The sequence below is a fragment of the Amphiprion ocellaris genome, chromosome 1 (genome assembly GCF_022539595.1).
Source record: "Amphiprion ocellaris isolate individual 3 ecotype Okinawa chromosome 1, ASM2253959v1, whole genome shotgun sequence".
NCBI lineage: Eukaryota > Metazoa > Chordata > Actinopteri > Pomacentridae > Amphiprion > Amphiprion ocellaris.
This window is the reverse complement of record NC_072766.1, coordinates 43,531,457-43,550,053: the sequence shown is the minus strand read 5'-3', so window position 1 is coordinate 43,550,053 and position 18,597 is coordinate 43,531,457. Positions and strand designations below refer to the sequence as shown.

General features: G+C 38.6%; 1 protein-coding gene across 2 annotated transcripts; it reads left to right on the top strand.

The window, feature by feature from the left end:
- Positions 1-433: 433 nt before the first annotated feature.
- On the top strand, positions 434-17,248 carry LOC111567953 (ras-related protein Rab-8B). Of its 2 annotated transcripts, XM_023269365.3 has the most exons (8): positions 436-717; positions 5,380-5,440; positions 6,884-6,944; positions 7,444-7,521; positions 7,870-7,959; positions 8,045-8,110; positions 8,182-8,232; positions 16,148-17,248. In XM_023269365.3, exons 1-8 carry the CDS (start codon positions 594-596, stop codon positions 16,232-16,234), a joined length of 618 nt encoding a protein of 205 aa, XP_023125133.1. In that variant the 5' UTR covers positions 436-593; the 3' UTR covers positions 16,235-17,248. The 2 variants fall into 2 exon arrangements, with proteins under 2 accessions (XP_023125134.1, XP_023125133.1); XM_023269366.3 differs by lacking the exon at positions 7,870-7,959 and having other exon boundaries at positions 434-717.
- The last annotated feature ends 1,349 nt before the right edge of the window (positions 17,249-18,597 follow it).

Genomic DNA, 18,597 nt, shown 5'->3' with positions numbered 1-18,597 from the left:
GCACATTTACAGACAGAAATCATGATGGAAGGTTAAACTACTATCAGTTTAGTTCTAAGAGATTTAAACGGTGACTCGTCTGATCATAAAACTACAGAATAAGAAACAAGAACATATTTTACTGATCCTGAACTAAATGAAACATGAAAACATGATGATGTTTGTAGGAACCAGTTACAGAAATGTAGTTCATGTAAAAATGGAGAGAATGAAGGAATCAATAAATCATAAATAGTTGAACAGATGAATAAATGCCATCATGCTAATAAAGATCATAATAATAAGCACTAGTGTGACAGGTAGACTCAGAGTAGAGAGTTAAAACACCATGTCAGAAAAAAGAGTAAAAATCAGTTATCAACACTTTTAAAGGAAGTAGTGCTTTTATTTTGCTGTGTTTTATTGCGAAGGTCCAGTCCCGGATGTGTCCTCTGCGTGTTCTCGGTAACTTGATCCTGGACCGTTTCCGCCTCCAGTCCTCCGGTTTCTGCAGAACCAGATCGGAACCAGAGACCCAGCGGCGGGCACCGAGTGGCCTGGACGGTCCGTTCAGTCACCGGCAGCACCGGGACCAACGGCGGGAAACCGTTACCATGGCGAAGACCTACGACTACCTGTTGAAGCTGCTGCTAATTGGAGACAGCGGCGTCGGGAAGACCTGTCTGCTCTTCCGGTTCAGCGAGGACGCCTTCAACACCACCTTCATAGCCACCATCGGTGAGTCCGTCCGAACCGGTACCAGAGTCCGGTACCAGAGGCTCCGGTACCGGTACCACCCTCATAAAGAGTTCGGGTTCAGTGACCTCTGACCCGCTGATCAATCATCAGAAACAGCTGTTTGAATCTGGATGAATTTATCTGCAGTTTAGAGGAGAAACCAGATGGACCAGACTGGTTCTGGTTCTACACTCACTGAGGTTCTGGTGATGTTCTGATGAGGTTCTGATGTTCTGATGAGGTTCTGGTGATGTTCTGATGAGGTTCTGGTGATGTTCTGGTGATGTTCTGATGAGGTTCTGGTGATGTTCTGATGAGGTTCTTATGATGTTCTAATGAGGTTCTGGTGATGTTCTGATGATGTTCTGATGAGGTTCTGGTGATTTTCTGATGTTCTGATGAGGTTCTGGTGATGTTCTGATGATGTTCTGATGATGTTCTAATGATGTTCTGGTCCTGGTGTCTAGTTCTCAGAGTTCTGTGTTTGATTCCAAACTTTGCTTGAGTCTCAGCAGCAGCTGGTTCTGATCCAGATGTTTGATTTCTGCTAAAAGATTCTTATCATATTTATAAAATCGATATTTCCATAATATTTATTTCATCAATATTTATGTTATCGATACTTGTCAGTATTTATATAATCAGTATTTTCTTTCTATCAGAGTGAGGACTTGTGTGTTTCTAGTGGAAACAGGAAGAGGAAGTAAAGCCACGTGTCCACTAGATGTGATTTTCCTGCACGGCAACGCACCGCATTTGAAAATCTCACGGATGGTGAGCGGTCACTAGTGGACCAGAACATGGTCACATGACAGCGGGTCACTACGTGGTCATGTGACCGAGCTTTCAGCTGGTCAGTTTTGAAAACACTAATGGTTACGAATGCGTGGAATCTCTGCACGCCGCATCAAATTTGCATAAAGTAGGAGTCCAGTGTACTTTATGCAAATGAGCTGCAGGCCTCTCCGGGTAAACACACCGAATCGCAGCTAGAAATGCGCTGCATGCTGGTCCGGTTGCAGTGCATTTCCAGCTGTGATCCGGTGTGTTTACCTGGAGAGGGCTGCAGCTCATTTGCATAAAGTAGACTGACTTCTACTTTATGCAAATTGGATGCGGAGATTCCACGCATCGTGAAACTGTCCTCAAACTTCTAAACTAGGCGTTGGTGACCTAAAACAAGGACAGATTCAGCTGCTGCAGATTATTTCTCGCCTCAAATGCTTTCAGAAATACTTTCTGCTGAAGTGTTTTTGAAATAAAAGGGAAAGTTTGCGGCCGAGCCGCTGTGGTTATCCGACTCATCTGCTGGACTGTCCAGCTGAAAGCTTGGTCATGTGACCATGTAGCGGCCTGCTGTTGGTCCAGAGCTGTCATGTGACCATGTTGTGTCCCGCTAGTGACCGCCCACCATCCGTGTGATTTTCAGATGCGGTGTGTTGTCGTGTGGGAAAATCTAGTGGACATGCACCATAACTTCTTCTTCAGTGTGTGTTGTTATGTTTTTGTCTCTGTAGGACTCATTAACTGGTTTAAACTGTTGGGTTGTATTTACGGTGTGAATGGTTTAAACTGTTGGGTTGTATTTACGGTGTGAATGGTTTAAACTGTTGGGTTGTATTTACGGTGTGAATACCATCAGATCTAACGCTGCTACACTCTGAACAGCTCCACACCCTCCAGAACTTCCTCCACTCTCTGCTGATTTAGTCCCAGTTTAGCTTCTCCCACAATCCTCTGCTGGACAGAAGACGCTCTGTTGCCACGGTGATGCTCTGTCGCTATGGTGACACAGGTCAGCTGACCTCTGACTGCTGACATCTGTGTTTTCTGACAGAACCAGAGTCCAGACCTGGTTTCAGGATCCAGATCAGAACCAGGGGGAGGGAGGGTGATCATGTGACTGTGGGAAGCGTCCAATCAGCCACTTGTATGAAGAGAATGTGAGTAATTCAGCTGAAAACAAAGGGGCTTTGATTCAACACAGAAACAGAGTTAAGTTCCAGACTCACAATCTGACGGAGTCTCAGTCTGATGGAGTCTGAGTCTGATGGAGTCTGATGGAGTCTCAGTCTGATGGAGCGTCAGTCTGATGGAGTCTGATGGAGTCTCAGTCTGATAGAGTCTCGGTTTGATGGAGTCTCAGTTTGATGGAGTCTGATAGAGTCTCAGTCTGATAGAGTCTCAGTCTGATGGAGTCTCAGTTTGATAGAGTCTCAGTCTGATGGAGTCTCAGTCTGATGGAGTCTGTTTGATTGAGTCTGATGGAGTCTCAGTCTGATGGAGTCTGATAGAGTCTCAGTCTGATAGTCTCAGTCTGATGGAGTCTCAGTCTGATGGTGTCTCAGTCTGATGGAGTCTCAGTCTGATAGTCTCAGTCTGATAGAGTCTCAGTCTGATGGAGTCTCAGTCTAATAGAGTCTCAGTTTGATGGAGTCTGATAGAGTCTCACTCTGATAGAGTCTCAGTCTGATGGAGTCTGATAGAGTCTCAGTTTGATGGAGTCTGATAGAGTCTCAGTCTAATGGAGTCTGATGGAGTCTCAGTCTGATGGTGTCTCAGTCTGATGGAGTCTGATAGAGTCTCAGTTTGATGGAGTCTGATAGTCTCAGTCTAATGGAGTCTGATGGAGTCTCAGTCTGATGGAGTCTGATAGAGTCTCAGTCTGATGGAGTCTCAGTCCGATGGAGTCTCAGTCTGATAGAGTCTCAGTTTGATAGAGTCTCAGTCTGATGGAGTCTCAGTCTAATAGAGTCTCAGTTTGATGGAGTCTGATAGAGTCTCACTCTGATAGAGTCTCATTCTGATGGAGTCTCAGTCTGATAGAGTCTCAGTTTGATGGAGTCTGATAGAGTCTCACTCTGATGGAGTCTCAGTCTGATGGAAACAGGTTGTTAAATGTCAGAGCAACAGATGTGTCTCTGTGGTTTCTGTCTTCCTGTTTTTGCTGCAGTCTGAATGCTGCAGGTCTGTTTGTAGATGAATAACGTTGAAACAATCATCCGATTGATTAGTTGATCAGTTATTGACAGAATGATTCTGTTTAATATTGATCTGGTTTCAGGCAGACAGGCTGAATGTTTCTCCTTTCAGTGATCAATATTCAACATTGATCATTGATCAACTGTTTGATGATATCATCAACAGCTTCATCTTTATTCTGTTTGGATTCATTCAGAACTAATGAAGTCTGGATCAATTGATCAGCTGTTTGGTTCTATAATAACTGGATCAATCGATCAGCTGTTTGGTTCTATAATAACTGGATCAATCGATCAGCTGTTTGGCTCTATAATAACTGGATCAGTCGATCAGCTGTTTGGTTCTAAAGAAACCAGAAAATATTGACAGTGAAGAAGCTGAAATCAGAGAATTTAAAAAGATTTTATTAAAAATGACTCAGAGTGATGATCAGTTCTGGAAACAGTTGGAGATGAGTTAGATTAGTAGAGGATGATGAAGATGAGGATAAAGATGATGGTGACTATGATGAGGATGAGGAGGAGTCGGTCAGCGACCTGTTCGGCGGCAGGAAGCAGCAGAAAGTTTCACTTCCTGTTCAGAGACAGAAACAGGAAACAGCTGAGTGTGACTCACTTTCTGCTCTGAACTGGTTTCAGTGAACAGATCATTGATTAAACAACTTTTATTTATCAATTAGGTTATTGATTAACCAGCTGCAGCCATCAGCTGATCAGTTACTGATAGAAAATCAACTATTGATTGTAAAACACAAGTTTTAGTTTTTATCCAGATTCTCTTCTGTTTGTTGTCACTGAAGATTTAAAGTTTCTGTCAGTGAAAATGTTTTTAATCTGAACTCTCAGTAAAACAGACCCTGTTTCTACTCTGGAAGGAAGTTTTACTTCATTTCTTGGTAGTTTTGCTTCATTTTGTGTTGGTTTTACTGCATTTCTTGGTAGTTTTGCATCATTTTGTGTTAGTTTTACTTCATTTCTTAGTAGTTTTGCATCATTTTTTGTTGGTTTTACTTCAGTTTGTGCTGGTTTTACTTCATTTCTTGGTAGTTTTACATCACTTTGTGTTGGTTTTGTGTCACTCTGCAGTCCTTTTGCAGTGGTTGTGCGTCTGTTTTCGTGGTTGTGTCTCTGAGGTTTTGCGTCATCATCAGATCTCATTCTTCGTCTGCAGCTTCTTGGAAACGTTCTGTGACCTCGGAGGCAGGAAGCAGCGATTCATTGGTTAAAAATATCTGACTTCCTCTCTACACCCAGTCAGCTGACAGACGGACACACACAGCAGCGAAACAAACGCTCCTCTGACTCAGCGTTGGTTTTCTACACCTGCAGCTCCCAGCAGGGTGGAGTTAGCTGCAGCTGTTCATACACCTAGATGCTTCCTGTTACCTGCCGACACAAACATCAGCTGATTGTTGTCTTTGGGCTGATTTTGCTTCGTTTTGTCTCTTTACAGCGTAATTATTCAGTTGTTTTGTGAGTCTTTTATTCTCGTTAATGAACAGAGATTAACATTGAAACCAGTAGAACCAGTCGGGTTCCATTAAACTCGTTCTGTCCTGTTTTCTATTTGAAGGTGAACATTTGGAGATTATTTTCATGACAGAATCAGAACCGAACCTCACCGAGCTGCAGTCTGAGTTTGTTCTTGTTCTCGGAGCTCAGCGTCGTTTTTCTGTTTCAGGAATCGACTTTAAAATCAGAACGATTGACATCGAAGGGAAGAAAATCAAACTTCAGATCTGGTGAGTTTTAATCTGTTTTAATGACGTCATCACACGGACCCAGAACCACTTTACCCATGATCTTCTGCTCCTGACTCAGAACTACGTTACCCATGATCCTCTGCTCCTGACTCAGAACTACGTTACCCATGATCCTCTGCTCCTGACTCAGAACTATGTTACCCATGATTCTTTGCTCCTGACTCAGAACCACGTTACCCATGATCTTCTGCTCCTGACTCAGAACCACGTTACCCATGATCCTCTGCTCCTGACTCAGAACTATGTTACCCATGATCCTCTGGTCCTGACTCAGAACCACGTTACCCATGATTCTTTGCTCCTGACTCAGAACTACGTTACCCATGATCCTCTGCTCCTGACTCACAACCACATTACCCATGATCCCCTGCTTCCTACTCAGAACTACGTTACCCATGATCCTTTGTAGCACTCAGAAGTACATTACCCATGATCGTCTACTGTAGACTCAGAAGTACATTACCCATGATCCTCTGCTCCTGACTCAGAACTGCATTACCCATGATCCTCTGCTGCTGCAGTCACACCTCCATCCAGAAACAAACTCTTACCTTCTCAGTGTTTTCTCTGGGTCTACAGAGAACATGGAGCTCTGTGATTGGCTGTCAGTCAGTGAAATGCACTCTGGGAGTTGTAGTCTGAGCGTTTAGATGAACAGATTCTTTCTGTCTCAGCTGTCAGTCTGAGTTCACCTGCTTCATCTCACCTGAACATCAGTTACCCGTCTCATTGTGCTGCAGGAAGATTGTGGGTGTTGTAGTTCTGATGGCGGAAATATGTAGTTCTGATGGTATTTGTTCACTTCAAATACTGAATCATGAAGAATTAGATCACATTCAGTCTTCACTTTTAAAGTAAAAAAGATGTTCGGAAAGGTGTGTGCTATTGTGTATTTGTGTGTGTTATTGTATATTTGTGTGTATTGTGTATCCGTCTGTTATTGTGTATTTGTGTGTGTTATTGTGTATCTGTCTGTGTTATTGTGTATCTGTGTGGGTTGTAGTGTATCTGTGTGTTATTGTGTATCTGTGTGTGTTCTAGTGTATCTGTGCGTGTTCTAGTGTATCTGTCTGTGTTATTGTGTATCTGTGTGTGTTATTGTGTATCTGTCTGTTATTGTGTATTTGTGTTATTGTGTATCTGTCTGTTATTCTGTATTTGTGTGTGTTATTGTGTGTCTGTTATTGTGTATCTGTGTGTGTTATTGTGTATCTGTGCGTGTTATTGTGTATCTGTGTGTGTTATTGTGTATCTGTGCGTGTTCTAGTGTATCTGTGTGTGTTATTGTGTATCAGTGTGTGTTCTGGTGTATCTGTGTGTGTTATTGTGTGTCTGTTATTGTGTATCTGTGCGTGTTATTGTGTATCTGCGTGTGTTCTGGTGTATCTGTGCGTGTTATTGTGTATCTGTGTGTGTTTCCAGGGACACGGCAGGTCAGGAGCGGTTCAGGACGATCACAACAGCCTATTACAGAGGAGCCATGGTAAGCCACGCCCCCTTTTCTCACCTGTGTGTCTATTCAATTCAATTAACTTTATTTGTCCCTAAGCAGCTATTTAAAAGGGCATACAAGCAGCTTAAAAAAAGACAACCAAGCAAGACACACAATTACACACAAAAAGACAAAACAACATTAAAAACGTGTCAATCTCATGATTATCCCATCCAATATCCTTAATGGACATCATCAATAATTATCTGTGCTGATTTGTATCTTTGTAATCCGGTTTAAATAGTGATTATCAACATTTAATTAACTAATAATGATTATTAATATTCATGATGGATTAACTTATAACAGGAACAGCTACATTTAATAACCAGACTGCGCCTCCTGGTGGTCAACATGTGGAAATGTGTCTCATTACTGAAACAAAGCAGAAACTTTTAACGTGTTTGATCTTCAGTTGATCAGCATCTGATCGATCTGATGAATCAATCGATCAGATGTCAGATTAATAAGACCTGATTGGCTGTTTCAGGGCATCATGCTGGTGTATGACATCACCATGGAGAAGTCCTTCGACAACATCAGGAACTGGATCCGCAACATAGAGGAGGTAGGCCACGCCCCCTGACATGACATCACATGGCAGCTCCACCCCCATCAGCTGTTTGGACTGAAACAATCAATCATATTGATCGATTGGTTTCATTCAGAGAAGATTTAAACAGAAACTTGATCACAAAGAGCTCAGATCTGTTTAATTAAAACATTATTGATCAACTGATTATTGATCAGCTGATCGACAGTAGTTCAGGTACATGATCGATACTTTATTTCACATCACAAATCTGTGTGTCTGCCGTGTGTGTGTGTGTGTGTGTGTGTGTGTGTGTGTGTGTGTGTGTGTGTGTGTGTGTGTGTGTGTGTGTGTGTGTGTGTGTGTGTGTGTGTGTGTGTCCAGCATGCGTCTGCAGATGTGGAGAAGATGGTTTTGGGGAACAAGTGTGACATGAATGATAAGAGGCAGGTTTCCAGAGAGAGAGGAGAGAAGGTGAAGTTCTGCTCCAACTTTAAATCAGTTTATTTAATGAAACCACCAGAAATGTTCACTGCGGTCTCCTCGTCTCCTCGTTCAGCTCGCCATCGACTACGGGATCAAGTTCCTGGAAACCAGCGCAAAGTCCGGCATCAACGTGGAGGAGGTGAGTCCTGATTGATCCTGATCAATAATCGATGACTGATCAGCAACATTCACGCTCTGTCTCCTCCTCAGGCCTTCTTAACTCTGGCCACAGACATCATGAGCCGCCTGAACAGGAAGATGGTGAGTTCACTGACCTGCATTATTTCATCATATGGCACGTTTTTAAAACACGTTGAAAAATCATCATGAATTTTTATGTCGAAAAAAATTGCGATTTTTCAAACGTTATAAAAACGTGCCATATGATGAAATAATGTAAAGGAGTGTGACGGAGCGCCTCTAAATGCCCGTCACTCTTAAGCCCTGTGCGCCTTTTCTCCTCTCGGCGGCTCCGGAGGGGGCGGGGTGCAGGAGCGCGCCGCGCTCCATTGTTCTCACAGCGCGCGCTGAGAAACTGTTTGCCGGGATCGCCCGCACATTCCCTAGACTTATAAACTGCCCTTCATAATCCTCCCCATATCTGGACTCATCTCTTCCCTGCTGTAACGCGTCAAGGGTGCACATTCGGCGCCTACACGTCTCCCCTCACCAAGCACACCCGGACAATAACACTCACCTTTCAATGACTGTGCAGCCTCTCGTGGGCCAAACAGAGGCGCTTCCGGCTGTGGGATAAATGGGGCAAGTGGCGCGCAATGAGGTCACGTGGTGGCCTCATTGCGCGCTGCGAAAAACACTCCAGAAAGGTTTTCTTTGAAAAAAAAATCATGAATTTTGGCGCAAAAAAAACGCCTTACTATACTGTCGAAAAAAAATGTGATTTTTCAAACATGTTGTAAAAACGTGCCATATGATGAAATAATGTAAAGGAGGGCGTGAAAAACACTCCAGAAAGGTTTTCTTTGAAAAAAAAAAATCATCATGAATTTTGGCGCAAAAAACGCCTTACTATACTGTCGAAAAAAAATGTGATTTTTCAAACATGTTGTAAAAATGTGCCATATGATGAAATAATGTAAAGCAGGCTGCGAAAAACACTCCAGAAAGGTTTTCTTTGGAAAAAAATATCATGAATTTTGGCGCAAAAAAAACGCCTGTCGAAAAAAAATGCGATTTTTTAAACATGTTGTAAAAACGTGCCATATGATGAAATAATGTAAAGGAGGGCGTGAAAAACACTCCAGAAAGGTTTTCTTTGAAAAAAAAAAATCATCATGAATTTTGGCGCAAAAAAAATGCCTGTCGAACAAAAATGTGATTTTTCAAACATGTTGTAAAAACGTGCCATATGATGAAATAATGTAAAGGAGGGCGTGAAAAACACTCCAGAAAGGTTTTCTTTGAAAAAAAAATCATGAATTTTGGCGCAAAAAAAACGCCTGTCGAAAAAAAATGCGATTTTTCAAACATGTTGTAAAAACGTGCCATATGATGAAATAATGTAAAGGAGGGCGTGAAAAACACTCCAGAAAGGTTTTCTTTGAAAAAAAATCATCATGAATTTAGGCGCAAAAAAAAGCCTTACTATACTATGTCGAAAAAAAAATGCAATTTTTCAAACATGTTGTAAAAACGTGCCATATGATGAAATAATGTAAAGCAGGCTGCGAAAAACACTCCAGAAAGGTTTTCTTTGGAAAAAAATATCATGAATTTTGGCGCAAAAAAAACGCCTGTCGAAAAAAAATGCGATTTTTCAAACGTTGTAAAAACGTGCCATATGATGGAATAATGTAAAGCAGGCTGCGAAAAACACTCCAGAAAGGTTTCCTTTGAAAAAAAATCATCATGAATTTAGGCGCAAAAAAAAGCCTTACTATATTATGTCGAAAAAAAATGCGATTTTTCAAACATGTTGTAAAAACGTGCCATATGATGGAATAATGTAAAGCAGGCTGTGAAAAACACTCCAGAAAGGTTTCCTTTGAATAAAAATCATCATGAATTTTGGCGCAAAAAAAACGCCTTACTATACTATGTCGAAAAAAAATGCGATTTTTCAAACATGTTGTAAAAACGTGCCATATGATGAAATAATGTAAAGCAGGCTGCGAAAAACACTCCAGAAAGGTTTCCTTTGAAAAAAAAAATCATCATGAATTTTGGCGCAAAAAAAACGCCTTACTATACTATGTCGAAAAAAAATGTGATTTTTCAAACATGTTGTAAAAACGTGCCATATGATGAAATAATGTAAAGGAGGGCGTGAAAAACACTCCAGAAAGGTTTTCTTTGAAAAAAAAAAATCATCATGAATTTTGGCGCAAAAAAAATGCCTTACTATACTATGTCGAACAAAAATGTGATTTTTCAAACATGTTGTAAAAACGTGCCATATGATGAAATAATGTAAAGGAGGCTGCGAAAAACACTCCAGAAAGGTTTCCTTTGAAAAAAAAATCATCATGAATTTTGGCGCAAAAAAAACGCCTTACTATACTATGTCGAAAAAAAATGTGATTTTTCAAACATGTTGTAAAAATGTGCCATATGATGAAATAATGTAAAGGAGGGCGTGAAAAACACTCCAGAAAGGTTTTCTTTGAAAAAAAAAAATCATCATGAATTTTGGCGCAAAAAAAATGCCTTATTATACTATGTCGAACAAAAATGTGATTTTTCAAACATGTTGTAAAAACGTGCCATATGATGAAATAATGTACAGGAGGGCGTGAAAAACACTCCAGAAAGGTTTTATTTGAAAAAAAAATCATCATGAATTTTGGTGCAAAAAAACGCCTTACTATACTATGTCGAAAAAAAATGCGATTTTTCAAACATGTTGTAAAAACGTGCCATATGATGAAATAATGTAAAGCAGGCTGCGAAAAACACTCCAGAAAGGTTTCCTTTGAATAAAAATCATCATGAATTTTGGCGCAAAAAAAACGCCTTACTATACTATGTCGAAAAAAAATGCGATTTTTCAAACATGTTGTAAAAACGTGCCATATGATGGAATAATGTAAAGCAGGCTGCGAAAAACACTCCAGAAAGGTTTCCTTTGAATAAAAATCATCATGAATTTTGGCGCAAAAAAACGCCTTACTATACTATGTCGAAAAAAAATGCGATTTTTCAAACATGTGTAAAAACGTGCCATATGATGAAATAATGTAAAGGCAGGGCTGCGAAAAACACTCCAGAAAGGTTTCCTTTGAAAAAAAATCATCATGAATTTTGGCGCAAAAAAAACGCCTTACTATACTATGTCGAAAAAAAATGCGATTTTTCAAACATGTTGTAAAAACGTGCCATATGATGAAATAATGTAAAGCAGGCTGTGAAAAACACTCCAGAAAGGTTTTCTTTGAAAAAAAAATCATGAATTTTGGCGCAAAAAAAACGCCTTACTATACTATGTCGAAAAAAAATGCGATTTTTCAAACATGTTGTAAAAACGTGCCATATGATGAAATAATGTAAAGGAGGGCGTGAAAAACACTCCAGAAAGGTTTTCTCTGAAAAAAAATCATGATGAATTTTGGCGCAAAAAAACGCCTTACTATACTATGTCGAAAAAAATGTGATTTTTCAAACATGTTGTAAAAATGTGCCATATGATGAAATAATGTAAAGCAGGCTGCGAAAAACACTCCAGAGAGGTTTTCTTTGGAAAAAAATATCATGAATTTTGGCGCAAAAAAAAACGCCTGTCGAAAAAAAATGCGATTTTTCAAATGTTGTAAAAACGTGCCATATGATGGAATAATGTAAAGCAGGCTGCGAAAAACACTCCAGAAAGGTTTCCTTTGAAAAAAAATCATCATGAATTTTGGCGCAAAAAAACGCCTTACTGTACTATGTCAAAAAAAAATGTGATTTTTCAAACATGTTGTAAAAATGTGCCATATGATGAAATAATGTAAAGCAGGCTGCGAAAAACACTCCAGAAAGGTTTTCTTTGGAAAAAAATATCATGAATTTTGGCGCAAAAAAAACGCCTGTCGAAAAAAAATGCGATTTTTCAAACATGTTGTAAAAACGTGCCATATGATGAAATAATGTAAAGGAGGGCGTGAAAAACACTCCAGAAAGGTTTTATTTGAAAAAAAAATCATCATGAATTTTGGTGCAAAAAAAACGCCTTACTATACTATGTCGAAAAAAAATGCGATTTTTCAAACATGTTGTAAAAACGTGCCATATGATGAAATAATGTACAGGAGGGCGTGAAAAACACTCCAGAAAGGTTTTATTTGAAAAAAAAATCATCATGAATTTTGGTGCAAAAAAAACGCCTTACTATACTATGTCGAAAAAAAATGCGATTTTTCAAACATGTTGTAAAAACGTGCCATATGATGAAATAATGTACAGGAGGGCGTGAAAAACACTCCAGAAAGGTTTTATTTGAAAAAAAAATCATCATGAATTTTGGTGCAAAAAAAACGCCTTACTATACTATGTCGAAAAAAATGCGATTTTTCAAACATGTTGTAAAAACGTGCCATATGATGAAATAATGTAAAGGAGGGCGTGAAAAACACTCCAGAAAGGTTTCCTTTGAAAAAAAATCATCATGAATTTAGGCGCAAAAAAAAGCCTTACTATATTATGTCGAAAAAAAATGCGATTTTTCAAACATGTTGTAAAAACGTGCCATATGATGGAATAATGTAAAGCAGGCTGTGAAAAACACTCCAGAAAGGTTTCCTTTGAATAAAAATCATCATGAATCTTGGCGCAAAAAAACGCCTTACTATACTATGTCGAAAAAAAATGTGATTTTTCAAACATGTTGTAAAAATGTGCCATATGATGAAATAATGTAAAGGAGGGCGTGAAAAACACTCCAGAAAGGTTTTCTTTGAAAAAAAAAAATCATCATGAATTTTGGCGCAAAAAAAATGCCTTATTATACTATGTCGAACAAAAATGTGATTTTTCAAACATGTTGTAAAAACGTGCCATATGATGAAATAATGTACAGGAGGGCGTGAAAAACACTCCAGAAAGGTTTTATTTGAAAAAAAAAATCATCATGAATTTTGGTGCAAAAAAAACGCCTTACTATACTATGTCGAAAAAAATGCGATTTTTCAAACATGTTGTAAAAACGTGCCATATGATGAAATAATGTACAGGAGGGCGTGAAAAACACTCCAGAAAGGTTTTATTTGAAAAAAAAATCATCATGAATTTTGGTGCAAAAAAAACGCCTTACTATACTATGTCGAAAAAAAATGCGATTTTTCAAACATGTTGTAAAAACGTGCCATATGATGAAATAATGTAAAGCAGGCTGCGAAAAACACTCCAGAAAGGTTTCCTTTGAATAAAAATCATCATGAATTTTGGCGCAAAAAAAACGCCTTACTATACTATGTCGAAAAAAAATGCGATTTTTCAAACATTGTAAAAACGTGCCATATGATGAAATAATGTAAAGGAGGCTGCGAAAAACACTCCAGAAAGGTTTTCTTTGAAAAAAAATCATCATGAATTTTGGCGCAAAAAAAACGCCTTACTATACTATGTCGAAAAATGTCATTTTTCAAACATCTGAAAACGTGCCATATGATGAAATAATGTAAAGGAGGGCGTGAAAAACACTCCAGAAAGGTTTTCTTTGAAAAAAAAAATCATGAATTTTGGCGCAAAAAAAACGCCTTACTATACTATGTCGAAAAAAAATGCGATTTTTCAAACATGTTGTAAAAACGTGCCATATGATGAAATAATGTAAAGGAGGGCGTGAAAAACACTCCAGAAAGGTTTTCTCTGAAAAAAAAATCATGATGAATTTTGGCGCAAAAAAACGCCTTACTATACTATGTCGAAAAAAAATGTGATTTTTCAAACATGTTGTAAAAATGTGCCATATGATGAAATAATGTAAAGCAGGCTGCGAAAAACACTCCAGAGAGGTTTTCTTTGGAAAAAAATATCATGAATTTTGGCGCAAAAAAAAACGCCTGTCGAAAAAAAATGCGATTTTTCAAATGTTGTAAAAACGTGCCATATGATGGAATAATGTAAAGCAGGCTGCGAAAAACACTCCAGAAAGGTTTCCTTTGAAAAAAAATCATGAATTTTGGCGCAAAAAAACGCCTTACTGTACTATGTCAAAAAAAAATGTGATTTTTCAAACATGTTGTAAAAATGTGCCATATGATGAAATAATGTAAAGCAGGCTGCGAAAAACACTCCAGAAAGGTTTTCTTTGGAAAAAAATATCATGAATTTTGGCGCAAAAAAAACGCCTGTCGAAAAAAAATGCGATTTTTCAAACATGTTGTAAAAACGTGCCATATGATGAAATAATGTAAAGGAGGGCGTGAAAAACACTCCAGAAAGGTTTCCTTTGAATAAAAATCATCATGAATTTTGGCGCAAAAAAAACGCCTTACTATACTATGTCGAAAAAAAATGCGATTTTTCAAACATGTTGTAAAAACGTGCCATATGATGGAATAATGTAAAGCAGGCTGTGAAAAACACTCCAGAAAGGTTTCCTTTGAATAAAAATCATCATGAATTTTGGCGCAAAAAAACGCCTTACTATACTATGTCGAAAAAAAATGCGATTTTTCAAACATGTTGTAAAAACGTGCCATATGATGAAATAATGTAAAGGAGGCTGCGAAAAACACTCCAGAAAGGTTTTCTTTGAAAAAAAATCATCATGAATTTTGGCGCAAAAAAAACGCCTTACTATACTATGTCGAAAAATGTCATTTTTCAAACATCTGAAAACGTGCCATATGATGAAATAATGTAAAGGAGGGCGTGAAAAACACTCCAGAAAGGTTTTCTTTGAAAAAAAAAAATCATGAATTTTGGCGCAAAAAAAACGCCTTACTATCCTATGTCGAAAAAAAATGTGATTTTTCAAACATGTTGTAAAAATGTGCCATATGATGAAATAATGTAAAGCAGGCTGCGAAAAACACTCCAGAAAGGTTTTCTTTGGAAAAAAATATCATGAATTTTGGCGCAAAAAAAACGCCTGTCGAAAAAAAATGCGATTTTTCAAACATGTTGTAAAAACGTGCCATATGATGAAATAATGTAAAGGAGGGCGTGAAAAACACTCCAGAAAGGTTTTCTTTGAAAAAAAAATCATCATGAATTTTGGTGCAAAAAAAAACGCCTTACTATACTATGTCGAAAAAAATGTGATTTTTCAAACATGTTGTAAAAACGTGCCATATGATGGAATAATGTAAAGCAGGCTGTGAAAAACACTCCAGAAAGGTTTCCTTTGAATAAAAATCATCATGAATTTTGGCGCAAAAAAACGCCTTACTATACTATGTCGAAAAAAAATGCGATTTTTCAAACATGTTGTAAAAACGTGCCATATGATGAAATAATGTAAAGGAGGCTGCGAAAAACACTCCAGAAAGGTTTTCTTTGAAAAAAAATCATCATGAATTTTGGCGCAAAAAAAACGCCTTACTATACTATGTCGAAAAATGTCATTTTTCAAACATCTGAAAACGTGCCATATGATGAAATAATGTAAAGGAGGGCGTGAAAAACACTCCAGAAAGGTTTTCTTTGAAAAAAAATCATCATGAATTTAGGCGCAAAAAAAACGCCATAGTATACTATGTCGAAAAATGTCATTTTTCAACATGTTGTGAAAACGTGCCATATGATGAAATAATGTAAAGGAGGCTGCGAAAAACACTCCCGAAAGGTTTTCTTTGAAAAAAAAAAATCATCATGAATTTTGGCGAAAAAAAAACCGCCTTACTATACTATGTCGAAAAAAAATGCGATTTTTCAAACATGTTGTAAAAACGTGCCATATGATTAAATAATGTAAAGGAGGCCGTGAAAAACACTCCAGAAAGGTTTTCTTTGAAAAAAAATCATCATGAGATAAACAGGATCAATAGGACCGATCAGACCAATAACACTGATCAGATCAATAACACTGATCAGATCAATAACACCCATACTTCAGGTTACCTGAGTGTTACCTGAAGGTTATCTGACTGTAACCATCTGCTGGAGGTTAGACTGATGTTGAGTGTTGTTTGGACATTAGACTGATATTAGATGTTATGTGGAGGTTACCTGAAGGTTATCTGAAGGTTACCTGAGCGTTACCTGAGTGTTACCTGCTGCCCTCTGTGTGCAGAGCGACTGTAACCCGTCTGCTGGAGGTCCGGTGAACATCTCAGAGTCTCGATCTAAAAAGAGTCTGTTCAGGTGTTCGCTGCTGTAGGCGGAGCCTCCTGCCGATGTGGGCGGGGCTTCTGGTCAGACCCCGCCCCTTCCTGCCTCTGCTGACCATCTACCTGTGGACACATGAAGAACCTGCTGTGAATCTGCCTTCTTTCCTTCTCCTGTTCTACCTGGAGGGGGCGGAGTCAATATGACTTAATGAAGGGGAGGAGCCAATATATGACTTAATGAAGGGGGCGGAGCCTGTCTGTTTGACCCAAAGCCTGAGGAGTCTCTGCTGCCCCAAACAAACATGGAGGACAGAGCAGCTCACCTGGTTCACCTGAAAGCTTTTCACCTGTCTGACTGTTTACCTGAGGTACTGACATCATCAGAACACCTGAAATCACCTGTCGGATTGAAACTAAACTTTGTTTCCTCTTTAATTAATTCATCCTCAGATGTTCCAGAAAACATTTCAGTTCTAAAGTTTACAGAATAAAGATCAGCTGATCAATAGATAAGATAGTCCTTTATTTCTCCCCACGCCAGGGGAAATGCACATTGTTACAGCAGCTTATGCAGCAATAAACACAATAATAGTAATGAAATAGTAGTAATAATATTTACAATATGTACAGGGATGAGAAATGAGAATGAAATAGTATAGTATTGACACACTGTAAACAACACAATATAAATATTTTATCAATAGTTAATATTTGGTTAATTTTCACTTTAGAATCCAGAATGAAACCTTCAGAAAAAATAAACTTAAACTAATAAATAAAATGAATAAAATCTTTCAGTTTAAACATCAGAGGATGGAAACAGGAAACTGAACTCGTTTGTTAGTCGGAGCGTTCTGATTGGTCGGCACTTTGTAATTCGCTATGCAAAACCACTTCCTGTTGTTTGTGCGCTTTGATTGGCCGCCTGCTCCTCACAGCTCATCAGAGGAAACTTTTTTTTTTACTGAATTGTTTGAGTTTATTTTTTTACCTTTCAGAATAAAGGCTCTCACATTTGCTCTGTTCCTTAAAGCCTTTTTAAAATAAACATTTTATATTTGTCACTTTGTGTTGATTTTATCTCTGAAGATTAGAGTCGCAACAATCAATAACTTCTAATAAAAAACTGATTCCTGAGACATTTTAGGACAAAATTAAGAATAGAAACACGTATGATCAGTTAAACACGGACTAACAGCAGTTTCTCCTCAGTTTTTCTAATATCACACGTTAAGAATCAAACGATTATTTTCTTCGTTCGTGGTTCAAAGTTTCCTCAAAGGTTTGTAGTCAAAAGATCTTCAGGAAGAAGCAGAAATCACACAATGCTGCCTTCTGTGTGCAAAGAAAAACAAAGTCAAAGTTTAGTATGTCGTCCAAAATGTGACAACAATGTCATAGTTTAGTATGTCGTCCAAAATGTGACCAAAAAGTCATAGTTTAGTATGTCGTCCAAAATGTGACAAAAACGTCATAGTTTAGTATGTCGTCCAAAATGTGACCAAAAAGTCATAGTTTAGTATGTCGTCCAAAATGTCAGAAAAACATCATAGTTTAGTATGTCGTCCAAATGTGGAAAAAATGTCATAGTTTACTATGTCTAAACTGACATTTTAGTCAACTGAGTAGCCTCGGCGGAGTACTGCGCTCTGAGTGCTTTTGTAGTTGATCCTGTTTACTCGTGCTGCAGCCAATCAGAGGAGCCATCATTAAAACGGACCAATAGATCTGAAGCTCATCAGTTGAGCAGGACAATAAAATCAATAACTTACCTGAACAAACAGACGCAGGTTCAGGATCAGCTGCAGGTGTCTGTGGACAGGTGGGGTGTTGGCCTGCGTCAGGAGACAACCCGATCAATAATCAATAATGCCGACATGAACAGAGAAACTGTCAATCATCATTCACCATCACTAAACAAACATGTAGCTTTAATACTGACGTCTCACCTGTACAGGTGGATCAGCTGCTGCAGGGAAGGATGGACGCGGAGCCTTTACCTGGTTGTTTCAGTGCAGTGAAGAGTTTAATACTGAAGTTCACACAAACATGTTGACTCACCTCAGAGGAACAGAAACTGACCAGGTTCAGAATCCGCTCTTCATTTAACTCTTTTCTTTGTTTCATCTGAAAACAACAGTTTAAGACAGAAACTTTAAATGTGGGAACCAACTTCAAGAAAGAGACTAGTGAGGGAGGCCACCAAGAATCCTATGACTCCTCTGAAGGAGTTACTGGAGACTAGAGAGGGAGGCCACCAAGACTCCTATGATCCCTCTGAAGGAGTTCCAGCTTCAGACTGTTCATCCAACAACTGTTGTCTGTTCTTCACCAGTCAAAGCTTCATGGAGACAAAGAGAAAGACTCTGATGGAAAAAGCTCCAATTAAATCTGGACTAGAGTTCACCAGAAG